This window comes from Leptodactylus fuscus, chromosome 2, assembly GCF_031893055.1.
Source record: "Leptodactylus fuscus isolate aLepFus1 chromosome 2, aLepFus1.hap2, whole genome shotgun sequence".
In the NCBI taxonomy this organism is placed as follows: Eukaryota; Metazoa; Chordata; class Amphibia; order Anura; family Leptodactylidae; genus Leptodactylus; species Leptodactylus fuscus.
Window position 1 is genome coordinate 142,384,678 of NC_134266.1, and position 20,906 is coordinate 142,405,583.

Here is a 20,906-nt window from a genome sequence, read left to right on the forward strand (position 1 = left end):
TGTTACATGCTAAAACCAGTGGAGAGAAAACTCATCCATACAGGACTTTACTCTATACTGATTTCTCACTGTTTCTGCGGCAGAGTGGAGACTGTGCTGCAGATGTGAACTTTGCCATAGTTGACTTACTGGTCAGCTGGATCTCTTTTCATGCTTTCCAAATCAGTGTAAAATCAGCATTATTATGTTAATAGTGGTTATAGTCTGAAGTCTATAATACAGTATATTATGTATATAAAATCATGTATATATTATTTCCTGTTTTAGGAGAGATCTTTGAACTGAAAGCAGAATTAAATAATGAGAAGAAGGAGAAGCGCAAGGAAGCAGTGAAGAAGGTCATTGCCGCCATGACTGTTGGCAAAGATGTGAGGTAATAATTATTATATGTGCGCCTCCAAATAAGTCTTAAGTTTTTTTGTTTTTTTTTATTCTCAGACACTAGTAGATCAAGCACTGAATACACAGTCAGTCAGATTTACTAATATGGTCTTAAAGGGGTTGTCCCAACACAAGGATCCTATCTATACTGCTTGTTAATGTGAATGTAAGACTTTTCCTAAATATATTGCTTCAGCAAAACTGCTTTGTTTGCCCACTATCTTACTTTACTCATTTCTTTGTTGACACAAACCCTTGACTTATCTGGTCAAAAGTCAAGTGATGTATCTGCTGCTTTCAGGGGGGAGGGAGGAGGGGCTAAGTGCACGGGAGCGAGAGGGGGGGGGGTAGTTCACACTTTGGGGGAAGGGGCCGCCAATACAGACCCGGCATCCGCTGTGATAGGGAGGCGGATGCCGGGGAGGGTTAGACGCCGGCACAGGTGCTTGCGACATCGCTACGCTCCTGCCTTGTATGAAGCCAGCAGCGGCAGGAGCGATGCTGCTATTCTGCTCCCCCCCCCCCCCCCCTCCGGAATAGCAGCATCGCTCCTGCCGCTGCTGGCTTCATGCAGGCCAGGAGCGTAGCGATGTTCCCTTACATAGGGCTCACAATCTAGATAAAAAAAAAAAAAAAGTATAGTTAACTTTGCTGAAGCCTGAGACTAACCACTGGAATTGGAAAATACTCTGAAAGTGGATTAGACTAGACAGTTTTCAAATTCAAAGTTTGTCACTGTGTCTAATGCTGGATCATAAATCTGAAATATTATTAGATTGTCGAGTCTAATTTTACAACACTTATTAGTTGGCTTAGATTATGACCAAAAATGGTCTCCCAGATACTGGTAGCAAAACCTCTGTAAGATACCATTCCATTGATATACAAAATATGGGAAAATTGCTGAAAAATTGTATAAACCCCTAAAACATAACCTTAATTAAAAATCTAATCACATTGCCTTCTAGTGTGAATATAAATACATTGCCTACTGTAGGTACCATTTTTGTCAACATGCAAATGAGCTCTTTGCAGCAACAATGCCAAAGAGGCAAACAGTGATATCTCTGCAATGGAGGAACCAATACAAAGCAGGGAAACGGATTTTGATTCAGGTCACTGTAAGCTTTCTATTTATGGGGCTGGGTTGATATGTTGGGTCTTGGTGACAGACTCCCCATATATCAACATTGTAGGTTTCATCTTATGCCCTAGTAAAGTGTTGTTCTGTCGGAGAGTCCTCCTTACGGAATAATGTTTTATTTTAATTTTGAACCCCTTCTTTTTCTGCACCATACGGTTACCTCGTGCTGAACGTAACCACTAGAGATGAGCGAGTACTGTTCGGATCAGCTGATCCGAACAGCATGCTCCATAGAAATGAATGGATGCACCTGGTACTTCCGCTTTGACGGCGGCCGGCCGCTTAACCCCCCGCATGCCGGCTACGTCCATTCATTTCTATGCGAGCATGCTGTTCGGATCGGCTGATCCGAACAGTACTCGCTCATCTCTAGTAACCACTGGTGTCAGGAAATACTCTGAAAGGGGATTAACCCTTCGGATGCCGTGATCAATATCAGACAGCGTTGTTAACAGCAAATCGATCTGAATATTGTAAGGACTATTATGATGATCTTGGTATCATTTTAAGGAGAATAATCTCATCTTTAAAATATATTTTCACAGCCCTACGGGTTGCAGTTCACAAATTAACATATTTTGGTGTCCTTGCTTCCTTAAAAAAGTAATAGGTATTAAAAAGTCATACATACCAAAAAAGGGTAGCAATAAAAACTACAACTTGCTTCATAAATGAGAAGCCCTTATCTCTGTCATCAAAACAGTACATACGTTATAGGCGTCAGAATATGGTGACCCCAAAAATCGTTAATTTTCAGAAAGTAGTGTTTTATTCATAAATGTGGTAAAACATAATAAAACCTATAAATATAATATATATTTAAACATATATCTCCATAATCGTAATGACCCGCCAAAGTTGTCATGTCATTTTTAATTCAGAGTGAACACTGCAAATGCAAAAAACCACATGCTTTTTTTTTCACACGGACTCCCAAAAATGTTAATAAAAACTAATCCAAAACAGTATCTGTACCCCTCAATTAGACCTGCCCCTTTCCCGTGCTTTAAGCCCTCTCCCATAACCCTCTGACTGACCAGTGCGAGGTCCCTTCTTGCCTGTCTTATCCTGTGGACATAGGAATAGTATAAATTTCTTCCCCCTCTCTGGGATTCCTCTCCGTGCTGGCTTACCCCCTCTGTTGGATTACCCCCTTCCTTTCTTCTTGTGACTCTGCCACTATGTCCTCCTGCAAAGAGCAATTTGTCTCTTCCATCGCTACCACTTTTTTTAAAAAAAATTTTTTGTGTGTGCCTGCTGTAATAAGAAGCTGCCATCCGGTCAGCCTGAGCTCATCTTCTCTCTCTGTTTTCTGTCGAAACCAGCTCAGAATTCTCTTGGCACCTATCAGAGGGACCTCCCCCACCTCCAGTGTGATTGCGTTCTTGGTCGACCTCTTAGTGAAAGCTCCCTCCAGGATGGACAATCTGACCAGCTTGTGGATCACCTTGGAGCTATTTCACCTGGCTCATCATCCAGGAAAAGTCCTGTCTCATACCTTCTCAGTGCATCGAATTCCTGGGCATGATACCCAATACACACCAGGGCAACATCCTACTTCCAAAATCCAAGATCCTGGCCCTCTGATTCGATGTGTCCTGTTTTCAGAGGAACTCTATTCGGTTCTGTATGCAGGTCCTTGGCACGATGGTCTCAACCTATGAGACTGTCCTTTTTTCTTATGCTCTATGGAAGTGGCATTTCTGGCCTGCTGGAACAAGTCTTTTTCCAGCTTTGACCACTTGTCTCTCCTGTCTCCTGGGTTTGCCAAGAGTTTCTTCTCGTCTGTTGGCAGGTGATAGTCACCGTCGGAAATCCTTCCAGGGACCGGTCTTCGTTGCCTTGATTGTTCAGGGTCCGTGGTCCACAGCCGAGATCTCCCACTAGATCAACCTATTGGAACTGAGAGCCATCTTTTTAGCCTGTTCTCATTGGACCTCTCTCCTCCAAGGGTATCCGGCCCTGCATTGGCCCTGCAGAGCCTGGTACAGAGATCTCATGTTCCTGCTGGTGGATGCTCCTTGTCCTCTTCTTCTGCAAGAAGATTTGTCATTGCACGTGTATGGCCTATGTATGGGGGGTGTGAGAGTAATTACTTCCAGCCGCTCTCCTTCTCTCTTCCCAAGATGCTGGCTTTTCTCCTGTCTGGTTTGGACCAAGAACTTGGTCTTTATTCTCTATCTTTTTGCTCTTTCCATTCTTTTTCAGAAGACCCTGGCCTTTTGGCCTCAGGTGAAGACTTTACTGCGAGAGTGGCACACTTTACTCCTCCTACTGTACTCCTGTGGTACTGTAGCAATTTCATTCATAAGGTGCTTCAGGCTCCCCCTTTTGAGTCCTTTTCGTGATATCTCTCTTCGCTTTGTGTCCTGGTAGGTTCATTTCCTGATGGCCATTTCTTCCAAGCTGGCTGCCCTGTCCCAGCAGCCTACCTTTTTGGTTTTCCTCAAGGACAAGGTTGTCCTTCTTCCACCACCACGTTTTCTATCTATAGGTGGTTTCTTCCTCTCTGTCTAGATGTGGTTCAGGCAATTCGGATCTATTTGTCTCTGACTCCTTCCATTGTTCAAAGACCTTCTCGTTCTCCCTGAGGATCCTCGTTAGAGCCTTGCTGCTTCCAAGGCTTCCATCTCCTGATAGATTCAGTCTGCTATCAGGGAAGCCTATCGGCTCAAAGATCGGCCACCACCTCTTCATATGACGGCTCTTCTATGACAGCTGTAGGAGCCTCCTGGGCTGTGCGGCATCAGGCTTCTGCCATCCAGGTCTGCAAGGCGCCACTGGAACCTCTGTCCACGCTTTCACCAAATTCTACCAGATCCATTTTGTGCCCTCTGCATTGCCATCATGAGTTGAATGATTCTGCAAGTGGCTGTGCGCTAGGATGCTCGCATGGCTGGGACTGTTTTAGGACATCAAATGGTGATGTTTCCCCCAATGACATAAGCAAGAAAAATGGATATTCTTACTCACCATAAATTCCTCATATTCATATTCCTCAAATTCACTGACAGACACTTTCTTTTTGTTCCTGCCCCAGGCTGTTTGGGTTTATTCTCAGGTTCAGGAGAGGTGGTTCTTTTTTTCTTTTCTTTTTTTTTTTTTCCCCTTGGTTTTGTTTTGTTTTTTGTATCTACTGCTGTGGTGCAAACTGACTAGCACAGTGTCTGTTGAGCGGGTATAGACTAGAAGCGGAGCCAAAATCTCTTGCTATTCCTGTGTCAGCCTCCTAGTGGCCAGGTCTATACCCATGGTGTTGTCTCCAATGAATACAACGAGAAAAGGATTTTATGGTGAGTACAAAAATAAATTTTTTGGGAATACAGAGCTCTAAATTCTGTGCATGTTGACTACCTACAGTTGCCACTAGAGGGAGCTTTCTACTTATTTTTATAAATTGGACTCCATAGTAAGATAGTGTGCTAAAATCTCCATAACCTACCTCTAGTGATGACTGAAATCATGGAATCTTTTTACCTCTTCACCTTGGATGCATTGCACTTTTTTTTTGCATGCATTGGTCAATCAGCTGTAATTCGTTTTACGTCTTTTTATTCTGTGACAAATAAGGCATTTTTTTTTATTTTGAACGAAGTTACTGTAATAAAAGTTTTACAACTATATAAAAAACAGGACACCTCTCTTGAGCAAAATAACATAAAAATAAATAAGGAAATCATACACATAAATCGTATTGGTATGTCCAAAAATGCCTCAACTAAGTAACTAGCCATCACTGCCAAAGATGTGGTGATGACTAATATGTTCTGCAGGTCCAAGATGGAGTCCAACTGTCATATTTGGAGTAGTAGGGAAGGAATTTTTTCCTCCGATTTTGTATTTGGCATTAGCGTCGTGGGAATTTTTGCCTTCCTCTGAATCAACTTGGTGGCTTTATAGCCTGGACTTAATGGGCTTGTCTTATCTAATCTTATATATTGTTACTATTAAAATTTTAAATTTTTTTTATCTCATATGGTCAACTCTGTAACTAAAAATGAAATTATAATAAAAAATTACAAGAAAAAAATTGCCATTCTCAAAACATGGAAGAAAAAAAGTGATCAAAGTTTGTATGTATCCCATAGCATAGCAATAAAAACTACAGCTCACTCCGCTTAAAAGAGCACTTAGGGCTAGTTCACATGAGGCAAAATGGTCAGGATTTTGGCATGGAATCTGAGTCAAAATTCTGCCGCCTCCCATTGAAATCAATAGGAGCCAGTCATTTCCCTTTTCTGTGAGCGATTTGTTCCCACTCACGGGAAAAAAAAAGCAAGCTGCCGTTTCTTCAGGTGGATTCTGCAGCTGATTCAGCCGCGGACATTCGGAAACCTGAAAGTGGAGACCCCGGGTGCAGATGTGAACAAGCCCTAAGTGGGATATTTTCTCTTCGCTTCTGACCAATTGATGACAACTTTCGGCCCTAAGATGGCTACAGAAGGCCACAAACAGTGCATTGCAGCTAAATCATACCATGGGGAAAAATGGCAGCAGAAATGCAGATGGTGAAACACTGTAAAAAAAACCTGCATGTTTCACTACATTTAGAGTTTTACTTTGCTGGGACTGCACAAAACTCAGTATTTCATTCTTCTGTGTTTCTACAAAGGCTAAAAATGCATTTCCACAACATGGGGCCTTAGCCTAAATGAGATTCAATGCCAAACGGTACATAAATTCCTCTGATCCACTTTATTAACCATAAATGTTTTTTATTTTTTATTTTCTTTACTGCAGTTCTTTGTTTCCAGACGTTGTGAATTGTATGCAGACAGACAACTTGGAGCTGAAAAAACTTGTGTACCTCTACCTGATGAACTACGCCAAGAGCCAGCCAGACATGGCTATAATGGCCGTGAACAGCTTTGTTAAGGTAGCCACCACCTTGTGCTGTAATACTGTGTCCTCTTAGGGTATGTTGTCATTTCATATCATGTAAAGAGGTTGCCTGTTTGAGACCCCTCCCTCATTAGTCAATATGGAGAGGCTATATTTTTATGCAGGCATTCTTATTATGCCTATCTATTTTAAGCTTTAATGTTTATTTTATGTTTTATATGACTTTTTTATTTAAAAAAACAGTTGGTTCTCCTACTCTTGGTAAGAGCTCTCCAAACATTACCACTAATATACACCTGCCCTATCCTAATTTAAAAGGAATTCGTTGTAAGGTCTTGGAACAGTTAACCCCTTCCCGACATTCGCCGTAATAGTACGGCGCTGCAGGGAAGGGCTTCCCGCAAACCGCCGTACTATTACTGCGGATGCATGGTGCACACACAGAAACTGTGTGCGCACCATGCACAGCGGGTGTCAGCCGTAATACACGGCTGACAATGCCCCGTAACACCCGTGGTCGGAACCGGGTCCGATCGCGGGTGTTAACCCCTGAGATGCCGGTGATCAACATGACCACCGGCACCTCCGGGGTTACAGTGTAACATGGCGGCGATCGGCACCCCCCGCGCTGGTTTCGGGGGGTGCCGCTGTTCGTAGGGGGCAGCCCGGGGTCTGATCAGTGACCCCGGGTCTGCCCCTTCACTTACCCCGTCCTCGCGCCTGGCCGATCCAGCCGTAAATGAAGCTGTCAGCCTGTGCGTCTACACAGGCTGACAGCTTCCTATACACTGCAATACACGTGTAACACGTGTATTGCAGCGTATCTCTATTGAAGCAGTGATCAGCCGATCACTGCTTCAATCCCCCATGGGGACAGAAAAAAAAAGTGAAAAAAAGTCAAAATAAAAAAGTTTAAATAAGCCCCAAAAATCCCTTTTTCCCCATATAAAATGTTTTATTATGTAAAATAAAGAAAAATAGAAAAAAACATTACATATTTGGTATCGCCGCGTCCGTAATAACCTGAACAATAAAATTAAAACATTATTTAACCCGAACGGCGAATGTCGTAAAAAAAAAAAAACGTAGAAAACCGCACAAAATAATGATTATTCACCACCTTTCCCTTACAAAATGTTCAATAAAAAGTAATCAAATGGTCAGATGAAAACCAAAATGGTACCAATAAAAAGAAGAGGTCTTCCCGCAAAAAATAAGCCCTCAACCAGCTCTGTCTAGCGAAAAATAAAAACGTTATCCCTTTCAGAAGATGGCGATGCAAAAACAATAGATTTTTTTCCCTGAATTGAATTCTATTCTGCACAAATAGCAACGCATTAAAAAATCATATAAATGAGGTATCGCCGTAACCGTACCGACCCGCAGAATAAAGGTAACATGATACTTATGCTGTACGCTGCACGGGAAAAAAAAAAATGCTAAAAAGCAATGCCAGAATTGATGTTTCCTTTTACATCCCACCCAGAAAGAGTTAATAAAATGTAGTCAATAAGTTACAGGCCCCAAAATGGTGGCATTGAAAAGTACATCTAATACCGCAAACACCAAGCCCTCATATGGCCACATTGCCAGAAAATAAAAATAAAAATCTACCTTGTACAATGTGAAGACAAAAACCCCAAAAGTCACCAAATCATTAGGACATAAGTGGCTGCGACTAGAAGGAAATGTGTAAGCGGTGCGAGCGTTTTCAGGGGACACCCCATATTTAGAGCGAGAAGACACCAGCGCTGATCCCCCAGAATGCCCCTCTTCCCCGTCCGTGTCATAGGAGCTAGTGGGAAAATAGAATGGGATTTGGTGTACCCAATTTACTCCGCACAGCTTACACATTCACTTCGGGGTTACTAATGCTCACTTCATCACTTGATAAATTCTTTGAGGGGTGCGGTTTTCAAAATGGGGTCACTTTCTAGAGGTTTCCACTGTTTTGACTCCTCAAGGGCTTTGTAAATGCTACATGGTTCCTGAAACTGATCACAGCCAGATCTGTCCTCTAAAAGCTCTTTGGCGCGCCTTCCCTCCTGCGTCTCGCTGTGCGTCCATATATTAGTTTACACCCACAAGTGGGGTACTATGATAGTCGGGAGAACTTGCCTAACAAATTGTGGGATGCGTTTTCTCCTTTAACCCCTTGTGAATGTGCGAATTCTAGGGCTAAACGAAAATATTAGTAAAATAAATTCAAATTTGAAAATTTCACCTCCATTTTGTATTAATTCCTGTTAAGCACTTATAGGGTTAAATTACTAGGTATATGTTGTTTTGGCTTATTTAAGGGGTGCAGTTTTGAAAATGGGGTGATTTATGGGGGGCTTTAATACAAGGGTCTTTCAAATGCTTTCATAACTGGATTAGGCCCTTTAAAAAATGGGTTTTGGAAATTTCTTGAAAATTTTGAATATTGTTGTTTCACTTGTAAATCTTATAATGTCCGTAAAAATTAAAAGGGTGACTAAAGTTTGATGCCGACATAAAGCAGAGATCTGGGACATGAGATTTATGATATAATTTTGGCGGTCTGACTATCTGTATGTAATGCACATCATTTCAAACTTTTTAAAATGCATATTTTTCAAAATTTACACCAAATTTCCAATTTTTTTATAATTAAACACAAAACATATCAACCAAAATTTACCACTAACATGAAGTACAATGTGTTACGAAAAAACAATCTTAAAATCACTTTGGTAAGTTAAAGCGTTCCAAAGTTATTGCCACATAAAGTGACACATGTCAGTTTTGAAAAATCGAGCTTGGTCAAGAAGTCAAAAAGTGCCATCGGCGGGAAGGGGTTAAAGGGATTTTCCAGGATAAACTTTTTTTTTTTTTTTTTTTTTTTTTAAAAGGCCGGGGAAGGTAAAAAAAAAAAAAAAACATACTCAGATGTCTCCAGCTTAGTCTGGTCCTGTTGCTCTGATGTTTTTTTTGTTTTTATCTGGCCGAAGACCCTGCCACATTTGACCACTGAGACCAATCAAAAACCTAAGGAAAGGGACACGGGAAAGGGTCACAGTGCGTTGGGGACTTCTGTCACAAGAAAACACCACAGCTGTTGACATGCACTGGGACAACCAGAGACGAGTCATATGAGAACAGCGGACTCCTCTCTTAGTTTGTACTAAAGGTTTATGGTTTTTAAATTATAAGAACCCAGAGGTTGAGAGAGCTAGCCTAGCCAGGTTTGGGACACTAAACTACCAGTGCATGAGAATATGTTTGTGTTTTAGTGTCTCTGAACCTACTTTTTTAAAACCAACATATTTTCGAGACTCATTGTAGTAACCCAACCATTGTTTTTTTCTAGGATTGTGAGGACCCAAACCCTTTGATTCGGGCTTTAGCTGTTCGCACAATGGGGTGCATCCGTGTAGATAAGATCACAGAGTATCTGTGTGAGCCACTGCGTAAGTGCCTAAAGGATGAAGACCCCTATGTGCGCAAGACAGCAGCTGTGTGTGTTGCCAAGCTTCATGACATCAATGCGCAGATGGTGGAAGATCAGGGATTCTTGGACTCTCTGCGAGATCTTATAGCAGATTCTAACCCAATGGTAAGATTTACTAGTGACCTGAAAAACTCTCCTATAATATATTTGAAACAGTTTTTGATGTCTTTGTTAATGTCTCTTTTTTAAGGGTATGTATAGACAGAGTTTTTTCCAGGCTGCAACAATCTGCTTTAGGAATTAGGAAAAGTTTTTTTGACAACTTTTTTTTTTTACATGATGCATTTTTTTGCTCCAGCAAACTTTATGGACCTGGAAGTTTCCCTTTAAATAAAACGCTTGTGGTTTTTGCAAAAACCAGATATTCAAAGCAGCGTAAAAAAAAGTCTCATTTTTTCAGAAGCCAATTGAAGGTAAATCTTTTGCAGAAAAAATAATCAGGTAGAAGTTAAAAATTGCTACTGACTCCCATTAAAATGAATGGTAGGTGTCTTTTGAGGCAGATTCCTCAAATCAGCCTGCAAAAAAACTCTGTGTGAATATACTCTTATGCAGACAGTAGTATTATCTTGAATAAATTAACTAGTATTTTGATTGGTTGTGGTATGGTTAGTGGATAGGTGGTGCAGAGCTTGAGGGCATTCACACTACCGTTGGTGACTGTCAGTAGTGTCCGTTGCTATTGTCCATTACAAGATTTTAGCAATGGACACTAGTTGAACCATAACAAATTCATAGAAATTTTCATTTATTTCCATGGGATTTTATCTTGTATGCGTTAGTGACTGTTAGTGTCCATTATACATCCATTCTGTCACATGTCCTACATGCAGGACTTTTGTGTCTGTTTAAAAAAAAAAAAAAAACATATTGATGACGGATGTTAGGCGTCCGTTATTTTTTAACATAGAAGTCTATGGGTAACGACCTTATGACTGACAGTAACTGATAGCCATCAGTTACTGTCCATTATTTTGTGTCTGTCTCTGCGCATGCTCAGAAAGCAGAAACCAATTAAAAAAAAAAAAAAAAAAAAAAAAAGTTAAAATCAGTTAAAAAAAAATTTTAAGTACATTGACATCAGTTAGTGTCCATTAATGTCTGTTATGACACCTTCAAAAAGAAATCGAATGGTAGTGTGAACTCTGTCTTATCAGGTTGCATTCACACAGAGTAAAGTGGCGCTGATTCTGCCACGTTAACTCGCGGCAGAATCAGCACTGATAAAAAGACTCCCATTGAGTTCAATGGATTCCATCTTCCATGCAGAACACATTGAAATCAACGTGTTAAAAAGCCTCCCATTGATTTCAATGTGTTCCGCGTGGAAGATGGAATCCATTGAACTCAATGGGAGTCTTTTTATCAGCGCTGATTCTCGTGGCAGAGTCGGCGCCACTTTACTCCGTGTGTATGCCCCCTCAGTCAGTATTGGCCCGTGGACCTAGGTTGTGCCTCTGGTGGATTTTTCAGGTGTTACACTTAGCCCCACAATTTTCGTTTATTCATCTATGCATGTACTGTATGCGTCTTTGATGGAAATAGATTGTCCGGTCCCTGAAATGTCTGATAAATAGAACATTGAATGCATGTATTTCTGCTGTAGTTTCCCTTTATTACGATTTCAGTGGTGCATTTACATTTCTACGCTGCATCTTATGTTCCTTATAAATTGGGGTAAGATTACTGTAGAAGATCTGCTGATTTTCTTCTCCCAGCTAAGTAGGCTGGACTAGGCTTTGGCAGACTTGGCCTGTGGTTTCTGTTGTCTTAGCATACATCTGCAGCTGGTTGCTTACTAACATGCCGTCTCTACTCTGGATGACTCTGCATGAAGTGATACTCCGGATGAGGGCAGTGTTTATTGGTTGCTTGGCAACTTGACTTCTTCCCTTTGGGTCATTCCATCCTGTTCAAACTTAAATGATTTTTTTTCTGTTTTCTGAAGTAACCGCTGATTTATACCGTATTTCTTTTTGTTAAGGGACGTAAGCTCACATGAGGTCTGTCTGGTGATACAAATGCTATATTCTCCCTCCTACTTATAAGTAGAAGATTTCATGTACCTGGCATGTAAATGCCCCAGTCTGCCCGGGGCTGTAATGCTGGAGGCTGCAGATTCCCAATATATAATTAACAATGAATGTAAATAGCTGCTAATAGCATTTGCTTCTCTGTGTATTTGCACAGTAATCCGACATCTGCCTGGTAATGAGCTGTGCACCTATGTGTCTGTCACATGACCATCGACCGTATATCACATGACCATCGACCAATTTATATCCACTGGGAGAGAGCAGAATGAACGATGGCAAGCAGAAATCTAGAAAATGCGAGGAATCGATGCAGAAAGTATATTTTTACATTGTAAAACTTTTTATTACTGAAATGATATTTATTTGCTGAAACTGGATAACTCTTTTCATTTAAATAAGCAAGTTTCAGTACTTAGGGCGGGTTCACACCTGCGCCCAGTCACAGCTTTACGCAATTGGCGCGTTTCCATCTTTTTCCCAAGGAACTGGACAGGGGACAGAAACCTGGCGGTCAGTTTTCAAACCCATACTCTGGATGTTCACAGAATTGTATGTCATTTGTTTATATAATTTTAGGGCCCCAACAAGGGCAAAAGAGTCTCCAGAAGAACCTTGTCCAGCAGGATAAAGCAGATGATAGCAGATGATAGCAGTAGCTTATTTGTCTCACATTCTTTTTCCTCTAAATATAAAAGCTTCTATCTCCAGAACAATATCTGTCCTCGGGGATGAAAGGACCCATGCCTCCGGAGATCAGATATTCAGAGCTTCTACCTGGTCCTCTGCACTCACCTTTATCTGGCATTGTCGTCCAGTCCTTGGTTCTAAAGGGAACCTCTCTTTTGGGAGAAAGGTCTTACTAGCTGTGGTTCCACCCTGAGGTGGTGATTTAGTTATTTCTTCTGTAGTACTATCATGGAGGATGAATTAGGAAAATAGGATTAGGTCCTACCTTTCTGAGCCTGAGCACGCATACAAAAAGAAAAAAAAAGAATACAAAGTTTCATACGGCCACGTTGTCAGAAAAATAAATGGTTAGGATGGAAGATGTTAGAGCATCAGTGTTACTAGGCTGCTTGTGATAAATCTTCAGCAGACAGACAATAGTGTTTGTCATGTGCAGGTCAGATTCTCCCTTTCTTGTTAGCAGGCTGTATACCTGGGCTGGCAGCTTTTTGTTTGTTTCCTTTTTTTTTTGGTTTGCACATGTTGTTGCCAGGGTGCAGAGCTGGACATTATATTTTTAAGCTATATCCAACCTTCTGCCATTTTAGTGCCTCTGATGGACAGTAGTGTGACCTATACACTGCCGGCTTTTGTTTTTGTTTGAATTAATTTTAGTCTTTCCATGTCCTAAAAACAAGGACATTTGAACTTCTCTTGTCTGACCCTACTTCTACCCCTATATTTTTGCCAGTCCTGGAGCAATAGTTAGGAGTCCTGTGTTTGTTTTGCTGAGTGTGTCAGCTTTTTCTCCCCTCAGGCGCCACTTTTCCTGTTCACCCTGAACAGCCTTCTGCTGCCTTGGTCAGGGTTACTCGGATGACTTCGGCTCCAGCCCTTGGAGTTTGTCAGCAGCGCTTCCTGGGAACTGACTAGCAGAATAAAGAGGATGCTGCTGCTGAGATGAATCATTGCCAATTAATAGGGGTTAAAGGTCATTAAGTTAATCAATCCCTACGTGCACATCCGTTACAGCAATGCCCGCTCCTGCAGCAGGATGCTAAAATATCAGCAGCACCATGTAATGTTCACTGAAGGACCAGCATACTCTGTCACCATTCACATCAGAACGCTGCTCCAGAGACAGAATTTCTGCAGCAACCAGCCCCTGTCCAAATGGCAGGGAAAAGTCTCCTGTATTAAAACTTTTACACATGTCTATGACGTCTGTACAGGCTTTATTGTGACCTCTGGTTGTCACTATTACTACTATGTGCTGTTGTCACTTGTCGGGCAAGGAAGGAGAATATAGAATCCCTCTACTTCTCTGCAGAAGCCTTCAGATAGCTTTTTAAAGCGACACTTCTGTGATTTTGTTATGTCTTTCTTATATTGTCTGAAAGACCATACCCTCAATAGTAATAGTTGTCTACTTACACTGTCTCTCCCTGTTCAGCTTTTCAGTTTAGTATTGGCTCTGCAGTGTTTTGCAGACACAGGAACTAAACATGGGCACAGGTATAGATATGGCTGACAACAATAGGAGATTTTGAGTCTACTTTGATGACTACCCTTTATAGCTAAAAAGAAAAATGCTGTCCTGTCTCTTTAACTAGCTGCAATACAACAATACACCAAAGGGGGTGCCATGTGTGCAGTATTTTCCACTACAGTGAGCGCAATGAAAAACTGGTTCAAACAACCCCCTTCCTTTTTTGTATTAATGAGATTATCCTTAATTTAAGGTCACAGTCTCTCTTTGGTTTTTGCCTACAAAAGCTTAAAGAGAATCTATCACTGCTGTATCTCTGTCAGCTAATAAGAAACATAGGTGAATACACGGGTCCTGAATCTAGAATATACTAAGGGTTAACTGTACAACCTGAATCCTACCGTGCTTAAAGAGGTCGTCCATTTTCAGCAAATAGATGTCATTGTGTAAAAAAAGCTACAAAATTTTTCATTATATTTTCCATATAAATTCCAAATGCTCTTCGAGATCTCTGCTTGCTGTCATTCATTACTTCCAGTGTCGCCTTTGTGTCCGTCTCATGGCCTTGACCGATTGTTATTCACTGGGAGTAAGCAGAATGAAGGACAGCAAGCAGAGATCTAGAAAGCCGTGAGGAATTGATACAGAAAGTATATTGGAAAATTATAGAAATTCTTACAATACATAAAATATTTAATTGCTGAAACTGGACAACTCTCTTAATATGTGTAGATTATATTATATATAGCCATAGTCCCATAATTTAACTAATAGGCTGGGTTTACAGCAGGAAAGATCTGAGGGTTGAGATTTGTCCTAGGATCTGTCACCAAGTACAAAATGCTAAATGCCATAAATCGTTTGATCCTCGCTGTGCCCCGACCAATTTGGTATTTTTTTTTTCTTTCTTAATCTGTATACCCATTCAAAAGATATGGCTGGCCTTTGGAAGGTTATATGTAAATGAACTCTTATTCATCAACTGAATAAATAAAAGGTTACCACCCACTTGGTGAATAAGAGCTAGTTTATATAAAAGCTTCCAGTGGCCGGATCTTTTCGAATGGGTGGACGGGTTTTTATTTATTCTTTAATTTGTTAATGGACACGGCGGCAGTCAGATGATGTATAGGATTTAGTATTTTGTGTATTGTGACACGTTCTCCTTAAGTGATTTATAAAATGAATAGCAGACATGATAAGAATGATGGTACGCTGTGATTCAGAGTCTGACCTCTTTATTCCGTATGACTATACCAGGAGATATCTACACAGATCTACAGAACAGGACATACGCCGTTTGCTGACCGCAATGATTTGATGCAAACTGACAACTCTTGCAAGCAAAAGAATCTCTGTTTTTCTTTGTCGCTGTGAAATAGCATGGGCATACTGGGCAGCTGGAAAGTTAACTGCTGCATCACCGCATATGCCTTCCTTTTAGCCTAGCATCTTGTTTGCTTTCTTTTCTAGACCCGTTTATTCTCACTCTGGTTGGCTTGCCCATGCTTGTTTTTGATAATGTTTTAATATGTTGGTAAGTGGCAGATTCCTATTAATCAGAAGCATATTACACTTCATTAGCTGTGTTACACACTCAGTTAATTTCCAATTACCCTGTGACAGTAACAGAGCGGCCTGATGTTCTCTCTCTTACTCATCCTGTGCTCGCTCTGCTGTTTCTGCTTGCTTAGTGCCCACTGTCTGTGCAGTGCCACACAGTAAGAGAGTGGTCACTGCCACGTTTCTGTCTTTCAGTGAATAAGATAATTCTACAATATACACAATTTTGTGGTGTTCAATATCATGTACTGTGTGAATGGCTTAACCAAGTTTATGTAACGGGATACACCCCATTTACCATCAGATGGCAGCACATTGGTGCATACTTGTACTGTAATGGTGCAAAAGTTACAAAAAGGCTCATACTTGACTGTGTATTTGAAGCAACATTACGGATGTATGTATATTTATTCCATGCAGTTTTACTGCAAATTGCTTCTACAGACTTTGAAACCATGAAAACTGGTGTACATGCTTTGCACCACACTTTGTCAATCATTTTAGACATCCAAAAGAGGATAGGAAAGAAAAGTGAGTTAAGATGCATCGTCTGACAACATTTTGGTGTATATTTTGGCTTAAACTAAGTCAGCAAATAAGTGGTGTAAACATAGACTGGACTAAAAATGTAATAGATTTATTATCCAGAATTGGCCACATTGATAAATCTGGCATGATTTCAGATTTGCGTAGTTTTAACTGTGCATTGGTTTGAAAAGTGTGGGTCTTTATCTCTAGGGGTCCGTGTAGAAACCTATGTGAGTTCATGAGCCATCTACTGATATTCTGACTGTATGGTCTAGCAGTCCCTATGGCCTGTTATGGACAGATCAGGTCACTTTGACCCTCTATTGACATAATTATGGGGACAACTGTGCCTCACCACCAGAATAGATTGAAGTCTCCTCGCACCACAAGAACCAATAAACATTGAGGATGGATGTTGTCAATTACTAGTAAGCTGATGGGTAGTCAGAAGCATAGTCCAGCCAGTGTTCCTTTATAATGGAGCCTTTGCAGAACTGCATTAAAAATGCCAGAGGCCATAGCGACAAAAGCATCTGTCTGTGCAGAAGGTCTTGTCATGTTGGGCTGACCAATAGCCCTTAGCATTGGAGTGAAAGTGTTCAGTACATAGCACTGTGAGAGGCAGAATACGGGTGGTGGTTTTGATTTTTATAGGGACTTAGGGGCAGCTGGATATACGTCTGGGATACGTCAGGGCAACGATATTGGTGGTGGACTTTCTCACTCGAGGGGAGAACAGAAGAACCGCACTTGCCCGGGTAAATCAACAAACTTTATTTGCATAAAGCGTTGTGCAAATAAAATTTGTTGATTTACCCGGACAATTTGGTACAGGCACCTTGAAGGGGTTGTCCCGTTACGGACCAATATTGAAAGACAACTGTAGAACTAAAAATTTTCTTGTATTTAATGTATACTTTCTGTATGAATTCCTCACATTTTTCTAGATCTCTGCTTGCTGTCATTCATTCTGCTTACACTGAGGTCACACTAGCGCCCGGACTCTGTTTTCAGGTTTCCATCTTCTGCATGCAGAAGATGGAAACCTGTCATGCCAAGTCCAGCCGTGAGCGCCGGTGAGCGTTTTATGCTCTCTGCGGCAAAACCTTTTTTTTTTTTTTTTTTTTTTTTTTTTTTTAAAAAAACGGACACAGAGCACTGCATGCCCGACTCTGTCCGGTTTAAAAAAAAACAACAAAAAAAACAGTTTTGTCGCGGAGCGCATAAAACGCTCACCGGCGCACACAGCCGGAGACTTTTCAAGCCCATTCAAATGAATGGGATTTGAAACGTGCCGGCAGGTTTCCGTCTCCTCTCCGTTTTGTGCAGGAAACGGAAACCTGCAGAACGGAGTACGGGCGCAGATATGAACGAGCCCTTACTCCCATTGGATAAAAATCAGTTCATGGTCATGTGATGTGCAGAGCTCGTTACCAGGCAGATGTCTCATTACTGTGCTGTGACTATAACGAGCTGCTCACCTGTGTCCATCACATGACCATGGACTGTACGTCACATGACCATGGACTGATTTTTATTCACTGGAAGGAAGCAGAATGAATGACAGCAAGTAGAAATCAGAAAGTATATTGGGAAATTCTAGAACTTTTCATTATACAAACAATAACATTTGTCTCTCGATGTTAGTCTGAAACTGGACAAACCCCTTTAAGGCAGCGGTCAACATGCTGCAGTTCCTGCTATACCATCTTGCTGACTGCCAATGACACTTCCTTTCCTCAACAAGTGAAAGTGAAGGTCTTTTGCTGAAATTGACTTTGCTTTTGTGCTAATAGGCACTTATATGCCAAAATGATTTGGATCTGTTTAAGAACACATGACATTTCTAGTATACTTGCCTTTGACTCCTGTAAGTGTCTATCTCAAGGCATGTTACTTGTCTGGTTAGCGTTGTGCACAACAGTTTAGCGTTATTAGGGGTGTGTAAGATCCCCTATTGTAAAGGGCACTTTCCCAGTCACAGTGTCTATCCCATGAATTGTCATTCTGTAAATAGCCTCATTTCACCTCACCACTGGTATAGTAGTCAGGATAAAAGTACAAGTGTAAGGATGCCATTTCAGAGAAATGTGTTTAAAGCCCCAAGATATCGCAAATGCATGTAATTGAGTTTATAAGCAAGTAGTGTTCAGAATCAGCGGTTGCTCTGCCTGGTTAATGTGTCTTTTCATTTGTCGCACTGTGAAGTCTGGAGATATAAACATTGCCATCCCTCATAGACACTCTTCTTAAATTTCTGTTTTCTGAGATAGCTGTGTCCAGGCTTTGACTACCGATCTGTCAATGTGAGACCCTTGATTGTAGAAGTCATCGTGAGAAATAGAAGTGATGGTTTTATAATGGGCTTCTTCTTTGTTTTCTTAATGTTCCCTTCTTTCTGCTCACACTAAACAGATGTGTGCACTTTATTCTACAAGCCTTGTACGCCATATTGCTATTAATGATTGCAGCAATCGCAGCAAAACAGATTCTAGTACAGCAGAGGGGTTCTTAGGAAACTTGAGGAGCTGTCAGTAGTAAGTGCTGCTATATCTGACTTTGTTGTTGATCTGAGGCATTTGGGCAGAATTGCTTTTTATTGAAATGTCTAAATTAATCAGAATTTTGCCATCTAGACAATGTGTCTCGGGGGACACAGACTAGAGGGAGTCGATTCTACAGTTTCCAAATATACCTCTGGTGTTCATCTTTGAAGTCGCATTTTCATGCAAACCAATATTTTATTTTATTCCTATGCAATTGAGGGGAAAAGAGTTTTTGGGGGGTGCCTTATGCTTGGTTCATACTAGCTTTGTGATCTGTCATTGGACCTGAATGACCAAAAGCCGGACTGCTAAAACAGGGGTTACACATGGGCAGCACTGGACCTCATATACTACCGTATATTGGATCTGTCAGGTGTCCATGGTTTTCAAACTAAAAGTGGTGGGGAGAAAAGTTTTTTTGCATAGGACTTCTGTTTCTGACGATTTTTGGCCTGTTCGAGACTCCAACGCAGATGTGAATCCAAGCACTTTTGCCTGTTGGTATATAAAATGGTGATTTACATGAAAATGGAGCACCAATGCTGAATAACAGAGGAATATTTGGAAACTGGATTTAGATTATAACCAGTGGAGAGCTGATGTGTTAGAACTTGAATCCCCTAAAGTCATAATGTAGCCTGCTGTTATGGAAGTTCCTTGTCTTACTTGCCCTTCCTTTGCTATCCAGGTGGTCGCCAATGCTGTAGCTGCACTGTCTGAGATCAGTGAGTCCCATCCGAATAGTAACCTGCTTGACCTGAATCCGCAAAACATCAACAAACTGCTGACTGCATTGAATGAATGCACAGAATGGGGCCAAATATTCATTTTGGACTGTCTCTCTAACTACAATCCCAAGGATGAGAGGGAAGCGCAAAGGTGAGCAGTAAATGAAAATTTTACCCTAGATTCACACTAGCATTCAGGTTTCTGTCCTTCGGGTTCGCTTGGGGAGTGAAAACCAGAATCCCTATCCACTTAAAAAGTGGTTACCCATGGACTCTATAGACTATAATGGGGTGTACTGGGTTTCCACTGAAAATGGCAGAAAGAAAAGTCCTGCTTGGAGGACTGATTTCTCTTGCTATTTTATGTGGAATGGAGGACGAAGTCTTGTACTGAGACTCAAACGCTAGTGTGAACCTGGCTTAAGCTTGCGTCTCTTGTTCTCAAGTGTTCCCAAGTGTTTCCTTTGTTAAACCAGTTCTTCTTTTCTTCAGCATCTGTGAGCGTGTCACCCCACGTCTGTCTCATGCCAACTCCGCAGTAGTACTGTCTGCTGTCAAAGTCTTGATGAAGTTCCTAGAACTCCTGCCTAAAGACTCGGATTACTACACTATGCTTCTGAAGAAGTTGGCACCTCCTTTGGTTACTCTGCTTTCTGGGGAGCCTGAAGTCCAGTATGTGGCTTTAAGAAATATCAACCTTATTGTTCAAAAAAGGTAAGTGAAATAAGAGATAAAAAGCTTGAGAGAGTCCAGTCATTGGGTTTTCTATGTAGGTTGCTTTTGATAGATCAGGTTTCATCTCCTCCCGTGTAAGTGTATTGAATACTTCCCTATGAATTGGTTTTTTGTTTTTTTTTCCACTTTATAAATAATTTGACATTTGGATGTTACCATTCTCCTTTTTGATCAGGTCTGTCTCTATAAAGGCTGATATTGCCTGGACCGATTAGAAATCGTTAAAATGTGATGGGGCACACCCCAGCTGGTATCACTCTTTTATAGAGTAGCAGTCCCAAAATAGAAATAACAGAATATACGCTGCAGAATTGTAATTTTATGCAGTCTGGATGTTCCTCTTTAAAGAGGTTCTCTGGGAAATAAAATACTTTTAATTATGTATTTCTGCTTGATATTATCTCACTTGTGACTTATATAGTTTCTCTTCAGCTTTGAGCTCTCTGACACAAGCCTTGCTGCCCGATCTGGAGGACAGCAGCCATTTTAGTTAAAGCAGTGATTGCCCCTAGAAAAAAAACCCTACCAGTTACATAATTAAAGGGATCCTATCACTCAGACATGATTTTTTTTTCTAAGTACCACGTCGGAATAGCCTTAAGAAAGGCTGTTTGTCTCCTACCATTCGTCGTCTTCTCCGCGCCGCCGTTCGCCTACAATCCTGGTTCTTGTTGGTATGCTAATGAGCTCTTGCAGCACTGGTGGCGGGCCCCAGTGCTCAGACAGCACTGGGGGCGTCCCCAATGCTGCAAGAGAACTTTCTCCAGCGCCACCTC

The 20,906-nt window shown here is 41.2% G+C and overlaps 1 protein-coding gene across 2 annotated transcripts in view; it reads left to right on the top strand.

The window, feature by feature from the left end:
* Positions 1–20,906, top strand: part of AP2B1 (adaptor related protein complex 2 subunit beta 1) — an 85,960-nt gene that overhangs the window by 21,017 nt on the left and 44,037 nt on the right. For both annotated transcript variants that reach the window (XM_075264756.1, XM_075264757.1), the window contains exons 3-7: positions 268–373; positions 6,266–6,401; positions 9,699–9,944; positions 19,356–19,546; positions 19,888–20,109. In XM_075264756.1, the coding sequence (XP_075120857.1) occupies positions 268–373; positions 6,266–6,401; positions 9,699–9,944; positions 19,356–19,546; positions 19,888–20,109 (901 nt within the window). The remainder of the gene's footprint in view (positions 1–267; positions 374–6,265; positions 6,402–9,698; positions 9,945–19,355; positions 19,547–19,887; positions 20,110–20,906) is intronic.